Source organism: Hibiscus syriacus, unplaced genomic scaffold (assembly GCF_006381635.1).
Source record: "Hibiscus syriacus cultivar Baekdansim isolate YM2019G1 unplaced genomic scaffold, ASM638163v2 tig00110987_pilon, whole genome shotgun sequence".
NCBI lineage: Eukaryota > Viridiplantae > Streptophyta > Magnoliopsida > Malvales > Malvaceae > Hibiscus > Hibiscus syriacus.
The window spans coordinates 2,946,727-2,970,351 of record NW_024062941.1 but is presented as its reverse complement, the minus strand read 5'-3'; the positions used below and the strand labels follow the sequence as shown (position 1 = coordinate 2,970,351).

The 23,625-nt window shown below is 35.1% G+C and overlaps 1 protein-coding gene and 1 pseudogene across 1 annotated transcript in view; one reads left to right on the top strand and one right to left on the bottom strand.

Annotated features, from left to right (window-relative positions):
• Positions 1-13,477, bottom strand: part of LOC120148823 (small subunit processome component 20 homolog) — a 35,510-nt gene extending 22,033 nt beyond the window's left edge. The window contains 7 exon segments of the mRNA XM_039161828.1: positions 728-834; positions 7,835-7,908; positions 8,027-8,105; positions 11,345-11,389; positions 12,598-12,755; positions 13,056-13,178; positions 13,273-13,477. Coding sequence (XP_039017759.1) covers positions 728-834; positions 7,835-7,908; positions 8,027-8,105; positions 11,345-11,389; positions 12,598-12,755; positions 13,056-13,178; positions 13,273-13,341 — 655 coding nt within the window. The 5' untranslated portion in view covers positions 13,342-13,477.
• Positions 13,478-17,654: 4,177 nt separating this feature from the next.
• LOC120148857 lies at positions 17,655-23,091 on the top strand (annotated as a pseudogene).
• The last annotated feature ends 534 nt before the right edge of the window (positions 23,092-23,625 follow it).

Below are 23,625 nucleotides of genomic sequence, written 5' to 3'. Positions count from 1 at the left end.
ATAGCTTAGCTAAGGCTGGTATTGGGTAGATCTTTGGTTTTTAGTTGGGTTTCTATTAGGTTTGGGTTGCTTATTTGAATGATTGATTGTATGGTTGTTTTAAGTATCTGTAACTTGTGGTTATCAATGAATTAATGAGGCACTCTTTTCCTCCTTCCGCTGATTAAGGAGCACCGTGTGATCCGTTAATCATGAAGGGGGTTTTTAAAGAGGCCTACCTTTCCTATCAAAAAAAAAACAAACGTATGTGATAAACACTTTCTTGGTTCAACCGGATTCATTCTTTGATTCTATATCATATAAATGCAAAATGCAAGAAAAAACAAATTAAGTGGAAAGGAGGAGCATCACAGAGTATCTGGTAAGAAAATTGCAACAAGAATGTCTATGATCATGCTACATAATAATATACCATAAAAGCCTATAAAACAAAATGCAATAAGCAACATCTCTAACGTAAAAAAGGAATTTTGGTGTCATCTTTACGATTTTTTTATGAGGGGAAAAAGGGGACAGTTCCAAAAGTGCTTTAGACCTTAGAATTATTAATTGGTTAACCTTGGGTTATTTAAGAAAATTCTGTCAAAAATGAAAAGGCAAATGTATTCCCAACTGGAAAAAAATCTTACCAAAAGAAAATAAAACACAACAACAACATTAAAAACATGTTCTAAGGATCATAAAAAAGGTAACTTGAAACAAGTTTTCAATCATAGCCAGCCGATACCTTTTATAAGTTGCTCAACAGGTGCATTCCGCAGCAAGAATGATGTAGTCTCTGCCATAAACTCTTGGACATAATCCCTTGGGTAATATCTCAGCCTCAAGGTAACCCTTCAAAACAATGAACAAAGAATATAAGCCAGATATATTGCTACAAATTTTTCATTATATAGCAGCCCCACAGTAACCCTTCAAAACAATGAACAAAGAACATAAGCCAGATAGATTGCTACAAACTTTTCATTATTTATAAATTGGCCTCTTCAACCCAGAAAACAAAACCTTCCATTATATTCTTGTCAAACTCGTTTTTTTTTATAGGAATAGAAGGCCTCATTAAAAACCTTCCTCATAGTTGTCTCTTAAAGGAGACAAGTAGCGGAAGAAGGAAAAGAGTGCCTTAGTAGATTAATAGCCAACAATTACATAAGATTACCAAACATTACAAAAGATTGCCTAAACAAAGAAACCTAACCAAAATAAAATACCAAAAGCACAGCTCCTAAAAACAACCTCCACACTCACTAACCAATTCCTGACTTAGCTAGACCATCAGCTTCCTCATTAATACATCTGCTGATATGCCTAATGACAACATTATAAAGCCCAACTGACTTCTGAATTTCTGTAATAAAATCAACGAGGTGAACCGGGCAGAGATCCGGGCTGTTGATCCATTTCACTGCCAGAAACGAGTCACTTTCTAAAATCAGATATCCTTTGTCCCTCCAAACTGAATCAAAAAACATATCTAATCCCGCTTTGATCGCATAAATCTCAGCTAGAATAGGGGAACAAGGTCCTAAAGCTGTAGAGAAGGAAACCAGCTTGTTATTTCCATCATCTTTAAGAACTCCACCAATACCACTCCTTCTCCAGTCAAAACTGACTGCCCCATCAACATTCATCTTAAAGTACCCGGAAGGAGGAGGGCACCATTTTAATCTTGACAGTCGAAAATTAGAGGGGGATTTATGCTTATCCGCCAAAGTAAGATCTCCCACAAGGCTGTCCAAATGAATAGACAAATCCTTGTTCTTTGCTACAAACCATGATGCCACCCTATACCTCACCAAAAAGAACAAATTATCTTTATCCATCTTGCCATTCTCAAAAACAATCTGGTTCCGGCACAGCCAAACAGACCACAAAACTGCTCCTGGAATAAATCTCCAAATATCCGAGTAGGGTCTAAGATGCAACCATGAAAGCAAGAAGCCTTTCGGATTATTAGGAAGAACTGAAATAACTTTCCACAAACGGAATAGTTTTATCCAAATTTGCCAAACCTGGACACAGGAAAAGAATAAGTGACTGACAGATTCCGGTTCCTCTCCACAGAACACACAAAGAGGGTTTTCGATATCTTTAACCCCTCTTCTCAATAAAACAGTTTTGGCAGCCATCTTCTGATGAATAACTTGCCACAGGAAAATCTCTACCTTTGGTGGGACTAATCCCTTCCACACAATCTCCAACCAAGAATTGTCAGATTCTGCTAAACTTGAAAATAATCTTGAGCAAGAATTAACCGAGAACTCACCATCCCCACTACCTTTCCACACAACACGGTCTCCACCCTTCAACAGCGGGCGAAAATTATCCAGCAACACCATCAGTTCCATCCAATGTTCAAACTCACTATCTATTAAATTCCTCCTAAGTTGTAAATCCCACACCCACTCCCCATTCGACAAACACCCAAAATCAGCCACAACACCTTCCTTATTAACAGACAAAGCAAAGAGCCTAGGAAACAAAGTCTTCAAGGAAACATTAGAAACCCAAGAATCAAGCCAAAATCTGATGGATTCTCCTTTTCCCACCTGAAGCACGAGATTATTTCGAAAGCATAATCCAAATGAGTCGTTAGACCATAGTTATTTAAAACACCTTTCCAAATCCAAGACACATTAGAGGGCAAATTATCATCTAATACAATAGAGCTCGATCCCACATTATACTTAGAACAAATCAATGTCTTCCACCAAGAGTCCTTCTCCGTACCAAACTTCCAAACCCACTTGCCCAATAAAGCTCTATTCCGTAATTTTAGATCCGAAATCCCCAATCCCCCCAACTCTTTATTTTTACAGACTGTATTCCAATTAACCCAATGAAGCCTTTTCTTCTCAGCCGAAGAACCCCATAAGAAGTTGGCCAAAATAGATTCCAGTTTCTTCCTCACAACCACTGGCATTTTAAAAAGTGACATATAGTAATTAGGCAAAGCATTCAAGACTGAATTAATCAAGACTGACCTTCCTGCTATTGATAAAGAAGACATTTTCCAGCCTGTTAATTTCTGATAAAACTTATTTACAATCGGATCCCAAAGTTGAATTGAATTCCTCTTAGCACCTAATGGTAACCCCAAGTAGTCTGTCGGAAAGGAGTCTCTTAAACAACCAATAGAATCTGCCCATTCCCCAACAATGTTGTCTAGTAAATTGATACCAAAAATTCTGCTCTTCATCAAATTCAGCTGCAGCCCAGTACATAACTCAAAAACAACCAAAACCCTCTTCAGATTTGCCAATTGACCCTTTGAAGCTTTACAAAAAATAATCAAGTCATCCGCAAATTGTAGATGAGACAGCATCGGCGAAGAATTATCAGAACCTAATTGAAAGCCCTCAAACAGCCCCAATGCTACTGCTTTAGACAACAGTAGATTCAGAAATTCACCCACTATATTAAACAGAAGCGGGGATAGAGAACACCCTTGTCTCAGCCCCCTAGATATGTTAAAACTTTCAGTTGGAGAGCCATTGACAAGAACTGAAATAGAAGTTGAACTTAAGCAATTATGAATCCACGACCTCCATCTTCTACTAAACCCCATACACTCCATAATTTTGATTAAAAAATTCCAATCAACAGTGTCGTAGGCCCTCTTGAAATCCACTTTGAAGACAAGACCTTCCCTTCCTTTCCTCCTCCAAAAATCGATTGCTTCATTAGCAATTAAGGAGCAGTCACAAAATCTGCCTTCCCGGGATGAAAGCAAATTGAGAATGACCAATTAACCCCCCTATGCACTGCCTTAACCTTCTTGACAAAACTTTAGACAAGATTTTGTAAAGTCCTCCTACCAAACTGATTGGTCTGTAATCCTCAATGCATACTGGAATCTGCTTCTTCGGAATTAGAGTGATGAAGGAATGATTGACACCTTTCCCAAACTTCTTCCCTCTGTAAAAATCTTCAAAAAACTTAAGAATGTCACCTTTCAAAACCGGCCAAAATTTCTTGAAAAAACCTAAGTTCAATCCGTCAGGACCTGGAGCTTTATTGCTATCCGAAGAAAGAATTGCTTCCCAAACTTCCTCTTCTGAAAAAATCATATCTAATTGAGCAACTTGATCCTCCGAAAGTCTAGAAAAATTCAATTCCAACTTCTCAACTTCAACCGAAGGAATGGCATTGTAAGCGTTCTTGAAAAATTCAAAAAAATAGCAGCTTTTATCCTTATCGGATCCACAATCAAATTTCCACTCACATCCAAAGAATTAAGAGCATTCCTCCTCCCTCTATTTGTAGCACATTGATGAAAATACCTTGAATTTCTATCTCCATCCATAATCCACTGCGCCCTTGATTTCTGGAACCAGACTAATTCTTCTTTTTTATATAACATCCATAATTCACTTTTTTCTTTTGCAACTTCCACCATAGAAACGGAAGGATTCCTTTGTTGTAATAGAGCTTCTTGGTTCGAAATTAGTCTCTCTTTGCTGTCAATCAAACTTTGAAGTTGCAATCTGCTTTCATTAGACCATTTCTTGATTTCAACCTTTGTAGCTCTAAGTAACTCCTCAATGCTCATCCTCTTCCTACTCTTTGCTTGTGAAATTTTCTTTTCCACAGCTTCCTTAAAACCCTCCTCCTCCATGATGTAATTGAACAGTTTAAAGGGTTTCGGACCCCAATTAATCTTACTGGAATCCAATGCCACAGCATTGTGATCTGAAATTGACTTAGGTAATAACAGCTGAACAACATCCGGGAATAAGTCTAAGAATTCGGCAGAAACTAAAAACCTATCCAACCTCACAAATGTAGGATCTTCCCTGTTGTTACCCCAAGTAAAACTTCCTCCCACCAAAGGCAGATCCATCAAACTTGAATGAAACAGAAACTCCCTGAACCACCCAATAGAATTTTTCATACAGATTTTTCCCCCACTTTTCTTCCTGTGACAAATGAGCATTAAAATCTCCAGCTACACATAAAGGGCACCCCAATGTAGCAATAAAACTGGATAACTCCTCAAAAAATGCCTCTTTATCTGCTTCAACAGAGGGTCCATACACATTAATAAAACAACACACCACTTGGTTCTCCTTTACTATACCCTTCAAAGCTATAAACCTTGGTGAGATTTTCACCACATGAGGTAAAAACCAATCCTCATCCCAAAAAGAAACCAATCCTCCTGATGCACCCACAGCCTGAGAATCCACCATCCCACCTAGATATTTACCCCCCAACTTCCTCCTCAAACCTACAGAACCACCTCCAATTTCGTTTCTTGCAGAAAAAGAAACGACGGTTTCTTATCAACAACCACCTTTCTCACTGCCCTAGCCTTTTCCATCCTCCCTAAACCTCTAATATTCCAAGTGACACAAGAGACACGTACCATAATAATAGAATTACAAAACCTTCAACCAAATATAAGGGTTAATAACCACCCTTTTCCCCCCTAACCGAATAAGACTCGGAAAATTTCTCAGCAAAAGCTTTCTTACCCCCCTCAAAATTAACACCTAACATTTGGCTAACCTGCCAAGTTACTTCCAATTCGTCATTCTCAATCGGAAAATCAATTGCGGCAAAACCCTTATTCGAATCATCTCTTTTATTCTTCTTATTAGATCTGCTGTAAACTCTGTCACAGAAAATGGTAGCTACCTTAGGGGGATGAACACGATATGTTGGAGGGGAAGAAGAACACCTCCTAGCAGGAACTTTACTGACTTGTAACCCAATTGTTCCATCCTGAACTACAGCAAATCTAGCTCTGAAGCCTTCAAACCTGTCTGCTGAGGACCTCCACATTCACCCCTAGCATTAGCCAATTCATCAGGCTTGTAACCACCTCTATTAGAACTTGGACTACCCTGAATAGGCCCAAAGACTTCTACCCTACCCACAGTACCCATGAGCCCGTTAACTTGGTCACCAATGTCAAGCCCCAAAGATACCTCACCCCTGTTAACCACCCATTCTCTCTCATCTGTACCAGCCCCCATCTTTTTCTGCTGGCCCTGATCCTCATCAAGGACTGTCTCCTCTGCACATACATCAACTGCCACTATATTTTGAAAAACCCCTTTTCCCTCCAACTGTCCATCGAAAATTGTGCGCTCCCCTTGAGAGGATTCCAAGGCCCATGCTTGTACACTGTTATGGTTGTCTGACAACGCCTGCTCACTCAACCTCCCTTCCTGCTCATCGATATCAACACCAAGGCTCTCTTCCGGCAAGATCAACCCATTGTTTACTGTTTCATCATCTTCAACCAAATCCTCAAGCTTCGGAAAAAAATCCTCACTTCCTTCCACCTTAATCTTGATCAAGAACGATCTCCCATACGTATTAATAGTTATATGGGGAGGAATATCAAAAGGACTTTCGACCCTTAACAACATATGGGCTACTCTACAATCCACTTTTTTAGCAGTTTGTTCTTGTATCTTAACTAGTTTGCCCCATTTCGACGCCAAGCTAGTGAAGAAAGGGACTGACCAGCAATTAAGAGGAACACCAATCATAGAAACTTGACAATGAGGTAGTGGAATTCCTTTTTCTTCCATAACTTGCTCCAACCTATCGAACCAAAAGGACAAGGCTTCCCACTTGTTTTCCATCGTTGAAACTTTCTCCTCAACAGTCTGGAAAACTACCAGACAGGCGTTTTTTGCATATCCCCATTTACGCACTTTGACATTGATTCCCTCAGATCCTAACGCCCTTTGCACAAATTCAACTTCAAATATTGGCTTGCAAATACCAGTTAAAGACGTTCTAAGCCAAGTCCTATCCTCCATTGGAATAAAAATATCCCTCGACGTCTTCCCTTCTACCTTTTCTCCAATACTCCCCACTTTCTGGCCCTCAACTTCTTTTGTTCCGACAACCGAATCCTTATAGGACCTTCCATCATAAAACTTATTCAAAAACTCCACTTTCTCTGCAACTGCAGCTGGCAATGATAATTTCTTCCGCAACTCATCTGTACCAGCAACTGAAGACCTCCCCACATTCGTACGGTTAAAGCTCGACGGAGTACTTTTCTTCTGATACTTAGCTATCGACACAGATATTCTCCTCCCATCGAACGATACGTTATTCATCTTTTCAACTGCATGATGCAGATCATTTTTGCTCGCAAAATGTACAAAAGCAAACGTATTTTCCTTATAATAAGGTCTCCTGTTAACGAATGGAATAAAGACCTTAATCACCTTGCCACAATGACTAAAACGATCCCATAATGCACTTCTTTGCACACGCCTACTAAGATTATCCACGAAAGCAACCCACGAAACTCCTCCAGACAAAGAACTACCTCTGGCCGGACGAACAAAACCCTTCGAACTCTCACTCACTCTCTCTCTACCTTTCTCGCTCATTATATCTTGTACACCTTAAATTTCTTCTTCTTGTCAAACTCGTTGGAAAACTGTTTAACTGATAGGTATCTTTCAAGATAGAATGCAACATCAAAAACATATAGCATTAAAGATATAGAGTTCAAAAGATAACGTTCAGCATAATGAAAATATAAATATCTTCATAGAATTTAAACACTTCCCTCAGTATTGTGATGAAGCCTAAAAAATCATCTTAAACCATCTTTATGCCCTACCATTAACCAGACATGGTTTCTTTTCCCCATTAAGGAGGAAACCATGTTTTTAAGAGAACTGTTCAACTGTAAAAATTCCTTAATTCAACATTTTGTTCTCCTGACCCAGAAAAAATATAAAGAAAAATGTTTTCGCTTCCAAAGAAAGTTAAAATTGAAAAGAACCATCCAACTATAAAAGCTACCAATGCATCCAACAAGCTTTGTAAAAGCAAGAGTCAAGAAAACACTCACTTGAGAACATGTATGACATCCCTTACGAGATACTTCTGCAAATACATCATGATGTACGACCATGAAGTGAATATCTGCATGAAAAGGTGGCAGAGGCAAGAGCCAATCAGTAATTAACAAGATTAAGGCCAACATCAAACAAGAAAAACAATTCTAACACATGAAGAACTACTCAGAAGAGAATAGCCAAACCTGCTCAACGATATCTGGCTCCTTATCTGCACCACTTTTGAGGAGAGATACTAAGGAATCAGCAATCCTAGGCAAGAATCTGACCAATAAAATATGCAAGTCAATCCCATATATATCTAAATGATGGAGGAAAAGAAGAAGAAATCTATATCAAGCAACAAAAACAATTAATAAAGAGAAAATATAACAAATGCTGAACTAAATGTCAACAGTACAAAAGTGACTAGCAAAATTTAAAAAGATCCCAACTTTGAGAAATGAAATAGAATTGAAAACACAACTAGCCTGGAGAATTACAGGTTAGCCTCATACAAAATGCTCCTATTGCTAACCTTTTAGGTGTCAAAGTGGCAAACACAAATAACAAGCATAAACCAGTTTGCACTTCTACCCCTTCTAGTTCCCTTTTTTTTTATAAGAATTGCAGGCCTCGTTAAAAACCCCTTTCTTGATTAATGGAGCTCGTAGGGAAGCTCCTTAATCAGCGGAAGGAGGAAAAGAGTGCCTTAAGATTTTATTCATCACAAGAAAGTTACATAAGAAATACACCAAAGAAAACAACCCTTACAGAAACGGAAAACCATAAGACAATCGTAAACAACAACACTGAACTCAACCTATTACTGCCTTAGCTAAGGCGTCAGCCTCTAAGTTAGCCGTCCTAGCAACCCATCTAACAATTCCTTGAAAACCTTTAAGCCTATCAACTATATTTTTAACAATAAAAGCGTACACATCTGGGTATAATTCAACGTTCTTAATCCAGTCCACTAGCACTCTGCTATCACTCTCTATTATCAAACGATCCTTAATAATTCCTGAAAAAGAGACAAAGAAAGATAATCCCATTTGAATTGCTTTAAGCTCCATCAAGGTTGGAGGGCCCGGACCAGAAGACTCCTTAAAAGAGCCTACAATCAAACCAGTATAACCTTTTAAAACTCCACCTAATCCACTTCTCTTCCAGTCGGAACTAGTAGCAGCATCAACATTCAATTTAATGAAGCCCAAAGTTATCAAAGGCTCAAGGCGCATCGAGGCGCAAAGTGTCCTGGAGCCTTGAGGCGCGAGGCGCATGAAAAACGCGGGATTCACGAAGGCGAGGCGCATAATATCCAAAAAATTGTAATACATGTATATATTAATGCAATCTAACTCAAATATCATAGATACCCAATATTAGGCTTCAATAGAGTTCATTCTCAATCGTAAATTCTTTGATGATTGTTCTCTTCCTTTCGGGTATGGTAGCAATGATCATGCTGAGAACTCTTTACCGTGATATTTCTCGGTATTCGAATAATAGTCATTATATAGCGGTAAGTCGGTAATGGCATCATAAAAAAATATTATTGGATGATTGTGATATTTGTAATGATCGTAAATTCGTAATAATATCCATTATGTTCGTAATTAAAATCTCTGTTCGTGACTAGCTAAATTTGATGAAGGTTGCCACCAGCTTCAAAAACCAACACGAACCCATCAATGTTTAGAGTGAAGACCGAATAGATCGTGTGCAACATACAGGTTTGTAGCAAAAAATTTAATTATTATTTTATAACAATTTAATAAAAGAGTATTTTATAATTTTTAAAAATTAGATGATGAAAATGAAGGTATAAGCATAGTTCATTGACTAGTGTAGTCAGTAGTGTCCTTTACTCTTAAATATTTCTCTAAAAGGAATTTTCTTAGGTCCAAGTTCATGATTAATCACCTATCGTTGAAGAATCTAAACTAGCTTCACCAAAAGTAAGACATGTGTCATAGCATGACCCAACTTGAGTTTATTTATTACCAAACCAAGGCAAAAACCAGCGGTGTCTCTGGTTGCAGCGCAACTTTCAATGGATCTTAACCCCAGCAGCTTCTCCAATTAAACGGCTCCGACCCATCTAAGCCCATCTACATTGCAATCAACGGTTGCATTCCGGCAAATCCTTCTATGGTCCCGGCGGTGCATACGCCATTTTTGCCGGAAAAGACGCCAGTAGAGCTCTCGCGAAGATGAGCAAGAACGAAGAAGATGTATGCGCCTTGACTGAGCCTCGCGACTCAGAGCCTCGCTGCGCCTAGGCTACGTGCCTCGCTTCAGTGTTGAAAAATTCCCGTTCAGTGAGCCTCTGCGCTTTTGCGCCTCAGGCGCGCTTTTTACAACTATGATGAAGCCCTTAGGAGGAGGAAGCCAAGGGATCTTAGTTACAACCACCTTATTGGAGGAGCAACAAGAATCCCCTATAGAAGGATCAGAGATAAGAGAATCCTTGGGGATAGAGATCTCCTTATACTTGGCTAAAAACAATGAAGAAAGCCTAACCCTTGCTAAGAAAAATAATTCAGTGTGGTCTAACTTCCCCTCTTCGAACACAATGGAATTCCTGACTTTCCAAATGGTCCATAGAACAACCCCTAGAACAAATGACCATATTGTAGAACTGTTCTTCAAATCTTCCCAGGCTTGGAGAAAAATCTTGGCAATAGTATGAAAAACAGAATTGAGCCTCCATAACTTCAAGAATTTATTTTAATCCAGTGGCATTGTTTTTGCCACTTAGATCTCTTGAGGTTCTTTGGTTAATGAGTTAAAATATTTTAATACAACCTGTTTCATTGAAAAGATGAAAATCCATATGATATCAGCATTTTCTCCTTTCACAAAGTTAACAGAAGAAACCTTAAGAACCAGACCCGCCTTAACAAATGAAACCTAAAGTGACATAATGCGAGGGAAAAAAGTGTAAACCATCTTAAGTTTAACAATAGATCCAAGATTACCCCCATCAGTGCAAGCCACAACCTATTTACTTTAAAAAGAACAATCTGACATTCATATTAGCCCTTGTGTTGCATTACATGAGTTTACATCTGCCCAATATGCACCACTATTGCATAAGTTACAAATATCAACAGTCAATAAAGTGGGCTCCCTTTCCACTTTATGAAGTTCCTTGGGGAAACAAAATTATTCTCCCCATCATAGGCCAGATGTTGCCATAACAATGAACATTTCAAAGATGTTTTCTTTTCTATTTATTGTGGTTGTTCCACTTGATTTACTAAACTATGTATTAATCCAGAACCAACAATACATAAAACAGGATACCAAAATTTAATGTCTCGCAACTGTATCAAGCCCACCCAAATACGTGTGGAACTTCTAGCATAGCCATAAAATGACCTATGAGAGCAACAATAAGCATCATGCAACCATCTATGGCAAGTTCAATTTACATAGCATCAGATATGCAAATTACTTAGTTATTCAACCAAAAGGGAGAGCAAACATGCATTTGATGAAAGAAAGAAGAGACTCACGGAAGAAAATCTTCAAGAATATCCCTAGAGAAGGCTGCCAACAATCTGCACAAGTTAAAAATTTTGTTATCTCAAACTGGTGCATAGAAAGTGAGCATTGGGTGGAGCACATGAAACCAAAACTTTAATACCCAGCACCAACAACATGAATCCTACACAATTTTCCTTTAACCATAAACAACAATATAGATACCAATATTATAATAGAGTATGCTCTAACATTATAGAAAAAAGATCATATCCCAAGTGAAATTATTAAGGATTCATTTTAGGAACCAAATAGAGTAACCAAGTATGAAGTTGGCAACCAACAAATTCCAATGTTGTCCAAGGTGCAAGGTACTCTAGAAGCTAGATATGTTTCCTGAGGAACAAAAAAAGTGCTTGCTTAATCTTTCTAAAGACGTGGTACATGTGTGTGCGTCTGTTTTAGACTTTTAGTTGTATCTATGTGTGTGTGTATGTTTCCTGAGGAACATAAAAAGTGTTTGCTTAATCTTTCTAAAGACGCGGTACATGTGTGTGCGTCTGTTTTAGACTTTTAGTTGTATCTATGTGTGTGTGTGTAAGAGAGAGAGATAAGCTAAAGATACACAATTATGGTACTATATTCTATAGAGAGTTCTAATTTATCCTAAGATTGTGCAATTTTTTGTCGGCCAATATGCATGAATTTCTTATGTTTCCATGTCTATTGTTGATACTCAAACATTGGGGGAAGTAAAGAGTTTCAAGTTATCCCTTCCTTAGGTAGTACTAATGAAAAAGGTACAAATAAGAGAAATTAACAAGTTCTGTCAGTTTTTTCGGTGTCTATCTCTTTATAGAAAAGCATGCTTAGGCACATAAGATTTGCACCTTATCAAATAAACTCACTCATACAAGTCTTAGTTGTTTTTATTGCCAGGTGTAGGCACGCCTAAACGATACTAGACACACCAAGGGACAAACTCAACTAAAAATATGCATAGCAACACCAGATTCAAGTAGTTATTAAATCACTGAGCAGAAACAATAAAATGTAGCAGCACAGCAGCCTGATATGATAGAGGTAAACTCGCTACTGAGGCAATCCTTTCTGTATAGTTAAATCAATATGCTGTAAAGTATTGTTGCACTAAACAAAATTTAGAGAGTTTAGTCTGATTCCAGAAAATCTTTTAGGACTCTACTTATCTCTTTTGTCAGCCATCTATTTGAAGGAAACATTACAAAGAGGAATCCAAGCTTACATCAATCATAAATTTGCACACCTGAGTAAAGGCTCAAGAGATAATCTTGCTTTCATTTGTAACCGGGAAATAAGTTTAGTAAATATCAATTCCTTGTGCAAGAGTACCAAGGGTAAGGTCTGTACAAATGGCATAGTTTCCCCATAAAATGAAATGAAATCCTCTGCCGTATTCAATTCCTGCATTAAAAATAAAACTCCGAAACATGAACACCTATGAAATCTTATGCAGTAATAAATTTCTGCATGACCTACGAATTAGCTATGCCTCCCACAAGAGGCACCACAAGTTTCCTCTGTTTCTATAATGATAAACTACTAATTTCAAATGATATAACTCATTTGTAAAATAGTATGTTTTTCAAAAAAAAAACCACTAAAGATCCAAAAAAAGACAAAACTAATAGAATTCAGTTATAAAATTAACAAATTTGGGTTCTAACAAGGTAAAAAAAAGAGTTGATGAAATTCAGCACATACCCTCCACTCGATAAGGCAATCCCGAAGGAAAGATGAACCTTCAGAGGGCTCTGACTTGATTTTATCAAGGCTTCTAAATACATTAATATCAATATCATCTATTCTCTGAGAGAAAGTCTTGAACTGAAATCAGCAAAAAGAAAGAAACAAAGTAAGAGTTCGTGAAGAAACCGAGGTAAAGAAAAAGAAGGGAGAGTGAAAGAGGGAAAAATCATACAACAAAGCGCCTACGACCCTGAGATTTATTGAGCGACTTGACACCTTGAGCATGCGACGGTGTTGCCATTGAAGATACAAAGAGGAAAAAGGGTATTCGTTTCTTTGTCCTCTAATTCGGATAGTTTAGGGTTTTTCAGAGAAATTTATGATCTTTCTTCTTTGTTTTCTCTTCGCAGGGGTTTTACAAGGGTTTAGCAGAACGGTACTCTGCTCCTGATTTTGGCAAAGAGGCAGCCGCTTCTTCGAGACAAAACCCTAAGCTTGAACCAGCGTCGGTGTTTAAATAATATTGGGCAAAATACAATCAAGGTCGCACAATTTATATATTATTTTGGTGTATAGCCCTCAATTTTCAATCTATTAAATGATTAATTCGAATCAGATTTTATAAAGATTCATTATAAAGAAATGTCACAAAATTATTGTTTCAGTTATAATGAGTCTCTTCCTAAAAAGTTATAATTTAATTTTCAATCTATTAATTGATTAATTCGGATCAGATTTTATATAGACTCATTATAAATAAATGCCACAAATTATTGGTTTAGTTATAATGAGTCTCTTTTAAAAAAGTTATAATTTAATTATCTTAACTGAGATTATCAAATAATAGATAGAATAATATAATCTAGTATAAAAATAATTTTAATCTCTAAATTATATATTTTATTAATTTAGTCTTAATTCAAAATAATTTAATAAATTTAACTATCAATTTAAGAATTCGGATTTATTATTCTCCTAAATTGTCTATTATTCTCTTAGAAATAATATATTTCCATGTTACTTTCTTAGTATAGTAAGAGTTGAACACTAATATGTTGTTACTTTATAGTATAATATAGTTTTATCAGACTCGCTTGATTTGACAGTATCGTAAAAGAATGACTAAATTGATAAAATAAAAAACTCAAATATAAATTGTTAAAATCATTGAATTATTTCCAATCAAGATTAAATTGATAGAGTATGAAGATTTGAGAACTAAAATTATTACATCAAATCATATTAGATGCAAATTTCAATTTTAACGATTGAGTGACATGTTTCTAATAATATTTTAATTTAATAATTAAATTAAAAAATTAATAAAAAAAAGTGATTAATTTGTAATTAAATTAATAATTAAGTGACTCGGGATGTATTTTACCCAATAATATTTTTGTCCAAATTTCACTTTGAGTATGTAGGTTCGACAGAATTGGATTACAGAATTGGATAAACTATATGGATAGTCCTATAGGTTCTTGGAACGACCAATTTTGGTCATCGATTCAAAAAACAGAGTGAATTTGATCTTTTACGTTATCGATCCGTTCGATTTTAGTCTCTTCTTTTTCTTCATATTATTTGACTTGAATGGCAATCGGGATAGGATTTTATTCTCATTCTTGTTTTGACACAAATTTGCTTTTGATGTTTTTAATGTAATAGTTACTTTTGAAATGGAATTACATTCCTATGGAAGACTATGTTGTCAGACATGTTAAGAACCCCTCAGCTCATGTAGAGGATGAAGCCACAACCTCAAAAACCGGTGAAGATTAGTAGTTATTTTACTTGCAGCGGAAGGGAATCGAGTGTGAAAAGGCCATGGCTGCAATGATTTATGGGTTTTGTCATGACGTTTTTAATGAACTTTCGGATGAGATTGAAGCTCGAGGGATCTCGGAGTTCATGGTCGAGGGATTAAAATCGAATGGGTCGATATCGTAAGGGATTAAATTCATTTTTTAATTGGTGACTGAAATCGAACAAACCGAAAAACATAAAGAATTATCCGTATAGTTTACCCAAAAAGTATTTTAATAAAATACCTGAATTATTTACCTGCATTCGTTTGCGTTTAAAATTTTTTAAAATTGAAAATAAATAAAAGTAAATTATAATTAATATTGAATTAGATTTTTTATCAACTTTATACCGTATTTATTATTTTAAATTAATTATCATTTAGCAAGAATAAGAGTCTTCAGTGTTTAAAGAGAATATTGTTATTTATAGATGCGCCGAATTCAAACACTAGTAGCTACAAATTATTTAAGCATTGATCGTCAAATGATTAAAAGTCTTTAAAATATATATTATCACCTGTAAAGATAATTTTTCCCAAAATACATTCATGGTCGCAAGCTAACAACGTTGGTACAATGTCTTTTCAAAGAAACCATGTAATTTTGACATCTTCTAAAAATCACTAAATAATTTAGACGTACTTTCATGGTGTATTATAACAATAACCCTAAATGATAAAATAAATTTTCTGACCTTTTATATGAACAAGTCCTTTTTTTCAACTACACTGTATAATAAAATTTACTGAATATATTTAAAAGCAATGAATGAAATGCCCTACAAAATACTTCAATCTTAATATTTTTAATTAAATTAAAGATTATCAGTCAAAACCTTATTCAGTATACAAAAGGATTAAATTAACATAATAAGAAAAGAATGATGGGTATTGGTAAGAAAACGAAAGGGTAAAGTATAGAAGTGGTCCTCGATTATAGGGTATTACTTTGTTGAGTTTCTCAATTATTAAAAGTTACAGAATAGTTATTCGACTATTAAAAGTTACAAAATAGTCATTAACTATTCATATGTTCTAAATTTGTCTTTTATGTTAAAAAATCAAAGATCATATGATTTGGACGTTAACTTGCTCACTGAGATATAATAAAAATATAATTTTACAACTGTTTGAGTTGTATTTTTTTGATCGAGTCTCTGTTTACATTATGTCATCGAGCCAGTTCTTAAAACATTATGTCGTCTGGTCAGTAATTGAAAGCAATATTAATGTCAATGGATATCATTAAAATATAATTTTATCATATATCGATCATTGAAATACAAGTTTGGAGCATATAAATAATTATATGATAATTTTATAACTTTTAATAGTTGAAGACTTAACAAAACAATGTATTATATCCGAAAGAACATTTTATATCCTTTAATAGTTGGATGACTCAATAAAAAAACGTCTATATTTAAAATACTATTTTCTATTTTTAATAATTAGATCACTCAATAAAATAATATCTATAATTAAAAGCTCATTTGTTTACTTTACTATCAACTAGAGGTGGGTATACGGGCTACCTGCCCGTTTAGTCTGCGGGTTTTGACGGTGTGGGCTTAAACGGAGCGGTTTAAAAAGTTCGCAATCATAAACGGTTTTGAATTTTAAGGTCCGCGGCCCGTCCGTTTGACCCGTGGGTTAAACGGGCTTACCCGCGGCCCGTTAAATAAAAATAATTTTAAATGCAATAAAAATAGTGTTATAATCTGCTACATCTTTAAAAATGATCCAGTAACTTGAAAAAGAAGGTAACACCGTCAAAATAATAAATAATATTTAAATTTTATTTTAAATAGCCGAAAATGATTATAAAATAATATTTTTTTTAAATTTTTTAATCATTAATATATATATATAACGATATAATTACTTAAACTCAAATTAAAAAAAAATAATATTCACTTATATCACCAAAGTGAAAAATAAATAAAACAATAATCACATTATACTTTTATAAAACACGATTATTCAAAGCTATAATGTCTACAAACATAAATTCAAACATAAAAATTCAACAAAGTCAACATTATACAAATCTAACAAATTTTTTTTATAAAAACCTTTAAAAGTTGAAAAGTATATTTTCAATTTTTTCTTTTATTTTTTTTTTCTTATTTTTAATCCAAATATTACGTGTAATGTGATATATTATTAGAATATCACGTGACTTTTTATAATTAAAGAACGAAATGGATAATATATTTCATGAAAAAAAATAAAGGTCAAAATTAAATAAAAAATCTTTAAATTCCCAAGTGATAATGATGTAAATTTTATAAGACTAAAATACTATATAAATCTTTTAACTTTTATTTTTTAAAATGAAGAATAATTTGATACATTATAAATGCAAAAAAAAATCAAACAACGGTAGAATTATGACAAATGCTCTAATAAATTTAAGAACTACAATGATTATAAGTAACATCATATTTATAGGTAATTTATTTTTATTTTTATAAAATTCTTTAAATTTATTTTCTCTAAAATTTTAAATTAAACGGCCAATTACGGGCTACCCGCGGGTTTAATTGTCCGAGCTTTTTTAAACAAACTTCAATTTTTGATTATCAAAACCCGCACGGGCTAGGATTAAACGGATAACCCGCGGATCTTAATCATATTCCCACCTCTACTATCAACACATGTCGGCATCTCTGTTTGTGGTTGGTAATCGATACATACGACAAGAACGACTATATCGTATCATATTCGTACGAATCGTACCTACGTAGAGTTGGCATCTGTAGTGATTGTTGTTGAGTGAGTGGCAACTTTGTTAAATACTCCCCTGCTTCCATACCCATTCTCTCTCTCTCTGCACCCACCACAATCCCATTTGTGAGTTTCATTTCTTTCTTCCTATTTTCTGGGATTTTTCTTTTTCTTTTATGATATAGTTTTGTCCCATTAATTTGGGACAATGTGCTAATACGAACTTCGGATGTTAGATTCGGAATACTGTTTGGTGATTCTTAGATCCTTCACAATGTATAACTTGCAGTATATCATTTATGTTTTAACTGATCTGGAAGTGAAGTTTGGGTTTCCCTTTTCAATTATCTGTGTTTCTTTCAGATTCAGCTTTGGGTTTATTTTGTTTGTCACTGACTGTTGTTTCCTTTTAGTTTAATTCCAATTCTTTAATTTCAGTTTTAGAGTTCCGGATCCAGTTAAAGATGAAGGTGATAGAGAAGATCCAGTCTTTGCAAGAAGGGAAAGTGGTGTTTTCCTTTGAGTTCTTCCCTCCAAAAACTGAGGATGGCGTAGACAACCTGTTCGAGAGAATGGATCGAATGGTTGCTCACAACCCATCATTCTGCGACATAACATGGGGTGCTGGTGGTTCCACTGCCGATCTCACGCTGGACATAGCTAAAAATATGCAGAATATCATCTGTGTGGAGACAATGATGCATCTCACTTGCACCAATATGCCCGTAGAGAAGATCGACCATGCTCTTCAGACCATCAAGTCCAATGGCATTCAGAATGTTCTTGCCCTCCGAGGTGATCCTCCCCACGGCCAGGACAAGTTTGTCCTGGTCGAAGGCGGCTTCGCTTGTGCACTTGATCTGGTAAACCCATTGTTCTTACTCCACTTTTAGGGTGTATTACACGTTTAGTATCCACCTATCACTTTTATTCAATTTTCGTCACTCAACTATTTTTTGCTTCAAAATCATATAACTAGGGGATAATCAAGAGAAGGCGGGTGAGGACAATTCCCTGAAACTTTAAAATTACCGTATATTTTAGATTTTTTTATGAAATTTCTATTAAAAATCTGTTTTCACCCCCCTATAATTTTATAAGTTCATCACATCTTAAAATTTTAAAAAATTCACCCCTAACATAAAATTCAGCATCCGTCCTTGTACATAATGTTATGTTTTGGTTTCATTTTGGTCACCCACCGTTAAAAATAACCGTAATGCCATGTCATCGATGATTTTTTTTTTAAATGGCATATCAGTGGTTCTCTTAATTTTCTAATGATTGGTGATCAAAATAAAACAAAAATATAACTTTAGGTATGATTTTAAATAAAGTAATAGTTGGGTGGCCAAACGGAACAAAAGTAACAGTTGGGTACTAAACGTGTAGTTTCCTTTACTTTTATTTCTTATCAAATTTGTGTACTAACTTTTCTTCCTAAATTCTAGGTGAAACATATCAGATCCAAGTATGGTGACTACTTTGGCATAACAGTTGCAGGTTATCCAGGTGCTTTTTATATAAGTGTATATATATTATATTGTTTTGTTTGATTGATTCTTTGCTAATAAGAGGCTTGTTCATGTGCTTTTTGATTATTAATAGTTTGCTTTTTCTTTTCTTCTCAGAGGCACATCCTGATGCCATAGGAAATAATGGTGTGGCTACACCTGAAGCATATCAGAATGATCTTGCTTACTTAAAGAGAAAGGTTTTACTGATTAATCGTTAATTAATTCGAAAATTTTGTACTCTGGTTTCCATTTCTATGTACCTGTTGATATTTGTGCTAAAACTTCTTTACTATATAGGTTGATGCAGGAGCCGTTCTGATTATCACTCAACTGTTTTATGATACTGATATCTTTCTCAAATTTGTCGATGGCTGTCGTCAAATTGGAATTAAATGTCCTATTGTGCCTGGTATCATGCCCATTAATAACTACAAGGGTTTCTTGCGAATGACTGGCTTTTGCAAAACTAAGGTATGCAGTATAACATGTTTCACTTTTCCATAACAAGCATTGCGATGCTTGTCATGCATTTTCTCCTCTTGTCCTTTTAGTCTGAGAAAATTGTGCTCTTTTATTTTTGAGCCTTTCCATAGGTATCAATCTGGTAAATTTTACTGAAATGGTGTGCATGTATTGGTTGGATATTTTTCTAAGGCTAAAAGATTTAAGATTTTGAAGGCCTCTATAAAAGCTATTTGTAATGATATCCCATATTGTCACGGTGCACTGTTAGGGCTGTTTTTTCTTAACAACTATTTATTATGGTAAGTGGTCACTTATAAGAGCGTCTATAAAAGCTATTTTTGGTGGCTATTTCTGTTCATGTTTTTCAAATAATATCTGTATCTAATGGCTCATTGTAGATACCAGATGAGATTACTGCTTCCTTAGAGCCTATCAAGGACAACAATGTCGACTCATGCCCAGTTGTTTATGCCTTTGTTGTTAGAAATATAGTTGATAATCTTAGAATTTTGGGGGGGGGGGTTATTAATTGGGTTGCAAGGACAGCTAATATGGACGCTGATGCTTTAGCAAAGGCTGGAATAGGCTAATTTTTATGTTGTTTGCATTCTAAGTTTTGTCTTTGATTCCTGTTAGGGTGGGTTTTGTTGGCTGTTGTAAGGGTTATTTCGAAGAGATCTCTAGGCTGTAATTCGTATTTTCTTTAACGAAAATCTAAGGCACTCTTTTCATTCTTCCGCTGATTAAGGAGCTGTTTTGAAGCTCCATTAATCAAGAAGGAGGGTTTTAATGAGGCCTTCAAATCTTATCAAAAAAAAAGGACAACGATGAAGCCGTCAAAGCCTATGGAATTCATCTGGGAACGGAAATGTGTCGCAAGATTTTAGCTCATGGGATTAAGACATTGCACCTGTATACATTAAACATGGAGAAATCTGCGTTAGCTATACTAATGGTTGGTTCTTGTTATTCCGTATTTCATCATTTTTCTTGTCATTATTGAATATCATTTGACTTCTTGAACTTTTATATTTAAAAGGAAAAATTCTTGAACAAATTATGCAGTTCAAGGTATCTTTTTTCCTCAAGTTGTGTACTTACAGGGTTGATGAGAATTCTTGAACTACATGTTTTTTGTTCTTCACTTATTAAGAAAACCTTGAAGTGTCTACTAGAATTTTCAGTGTCAATAGGTTCTTGTCATTTACTTTAAATAATTAGTTGAATATTTGTTCAATTAATGAAGGAATGCAAAGAAATGAAAGTACAGAATAAGATTGTGGTTTACTCATAAATTTCATTAAGTAACTTATTGTTGTTCAATCATTCAAAATAATCTGTCAGGGAATTTCTTTTCTTCTATTGAAAGTAAATGACAAATGAATTTTGTCAGTTTTTTTGGGTCAGCTATACCTATATTCATAATTCATCTTTTTTTTAGAATGTATTATTGCTACTCTATTTGCATCATACTAATAATAGACTTATCTTGGCAGAATCTTGGATTGATTGAAGAGTCCAAAATTTCTAGGCCTTTACCTTGGAGACGCCCTGCAAATGTTTTTCGTGTTAAAGAAGATGTTCGCCCAAGATTTTGGTGTGTGATAAATGTTGAACTCTAGCTTATTTGGCTAGATGTCTTCAGTTTACTGCACTATAATGTTAAATATTTGTGGATATCTGATGATCTAGCTAATGGTGGAAGGGCTAACCGTCCAAAGAGATACATATCCAGGACTATTGGTTGGGACCAGTACCCAAATGGACGATGGGGTGATTCTCGAAATCCATCCTATGATGCACTAACTGACTATCAGGTATACAAAATGGTTGAACATCTTGCGCTGGTTTTGTGTTTATTATTAATTTATATCAAAAGAACTATGAATCACGCATTCAATTTCTCTTGGAGCTAAATATTTGATTATACAAAACCTCCATTTGAATAGTAAATGCCAAATGCATTTATATATTCTAAATGTTAAATGCTCATATGATTTTGACAATTGTTAAAATTTTAATTTTTTTCTATTTGTTAATTCTTGCAACTAGTGAACATATATTTTCATGTAAAAAGTATCTTTTTTCTTTATAATTCCTTGTCCTTCATGTTACTTTTATAACATGAAGGTGAAAAAGGGGGTTTTTAATGAGGCCTAATCTTCTATCAAAAAAAAGTATTGTTTTGTGGGGGAACTCTCATTAGTCATTACTTCATTTGTATGACGAAAGTGATTAATTTCTTAACAGTTCATGAGGCCCCGAACACGAGACAAGAAACTTCAAGAAGAATGGCTACCCCATTGAAAAGCGTTGATGATATCCAAGAGGTAGGAGAATTTGTAGCTTGGAATCTATTTGGTCTTTTCTCCATTTATCTCAATCGAATATAATTATGATACTGTTAATCTCGTGCTGGTATTTATCAGAAATTTCAAAGTTATTGTCTGGGTAAGTTCAAAGGTAGTCCTTGGTCAGAATTGGATTCACTTTAGCCAGAGACAAAGATCATACATGAACAGCTAGGAAAGATCAATTTGAAGGGTTTCCTTACCATCAATAGCCAACCAACCGTCAATGGAGAAACACTCTGATTATCCAGCTGTTGGTAAGTACAAGTGTTGAACTTATATTTCCATTATATGTACCCTCCCATTGGGTTGAACAAAATGATTCTTTTTGTGTTTGACCTGAAATACTGGATGAGCTAACTGCACTAGATTTAGGCTTTATTTGGATAAAAAAAAAGAAAACTCATTTATGTATTGTTGAGCCAACAAGTTGAAGATTATAACAGGCGGCTATATTGAAAATTAGGTGCTATGTCTGCTCTAAACTTGTTTGGACATGGCTGTTTGCAGGTTGGGGCGGTCCCGGAGGGTATGTTTACCAGAAGGCTTATCTTGAGTTTTTCTGCTCAAAGGAAAAACTAGATGCACTTGTCAATAAGTGCAAGCCCTTGTCTTCTATTACCTACATTGCCGTCAACAAAGGCCGTGATTTGTCATCGAACATTGGCGCTACAGATGTTAATGCCGTAACTTGGGGAGTGTTCCCAGCCAACAGTGGTGGATCCTGCCAGCTTCATGGTGTGGAAGGACGAAGCATTTGAAATCTGGTCAAGAACATGGGCTGCATTCTACCCAGAAGGCGATCCATCAAAAAAATTACTCGAAGAGGTTAGCTAATGAACTTCACCAATATCGAATAGGGGTTGATCACTTTGATGCTCACTACGGTTGTCAAAAGAACTTAAATCTGTCGGGTTTTACCCGATCTGATGTTATAAAAGCAGGTTTTTGGGGCAAGTAAAAACCGCCCCATACTGTCGAAAACCCTGAATTGATCACTCATGCAACTTCATTTTTCATAGGATTAAGTTCAAGAGTCATGTAAATTTACTTACAAAATGTTTTCATTTCCATTCTTGCAGATCCAGAGCAGCTATTATTTGGTGAGCTTGGTTGATAATGATTACATTGGTGGTGATATTTTCGCTGTTTTTGAGGGTATTTGAAGATGAGATTGCTGTCTTAAGCCGCACATAATATTATTGTGTTTGAATTGTGACATTTTATTATTATTATTATATAAGAATGGTGTAAGATATATGGTTTAAGAAATTTTAAGTGTATAAATCTGTTGAAAAGAACATCTTCAAGATGCTGAGTTGGATAAATCTGTTAGAGGAAAATTTTATGGCAACAATGACTTTAATATTTAGTTTCCTCCTTAGTAATTTCCTTACCCTTTTTCCTTGTACTCATTGTCGTGATGTTGATTTCTCGAGCATTCATTTTTTTTTATTATTTACGATCATAATGTTCTTTACAACATCGACATCATGTTATTGACTAACTCATTATAATAGTTGTTTTTAACAGGTAATCTAGTCCTTGCGGGATCCATGCATGACACTTCATTACGTATATGCTTGCACTCTAATGCATTGACATTATACAACGCATCACTAATCTTATATTTAATTTTAAAATGACTTCTTTCTCATAAAATTCAAGATTTTGAGCATGAAAGTAATGTAACATTTTTAGGAGAAAAACAAGCA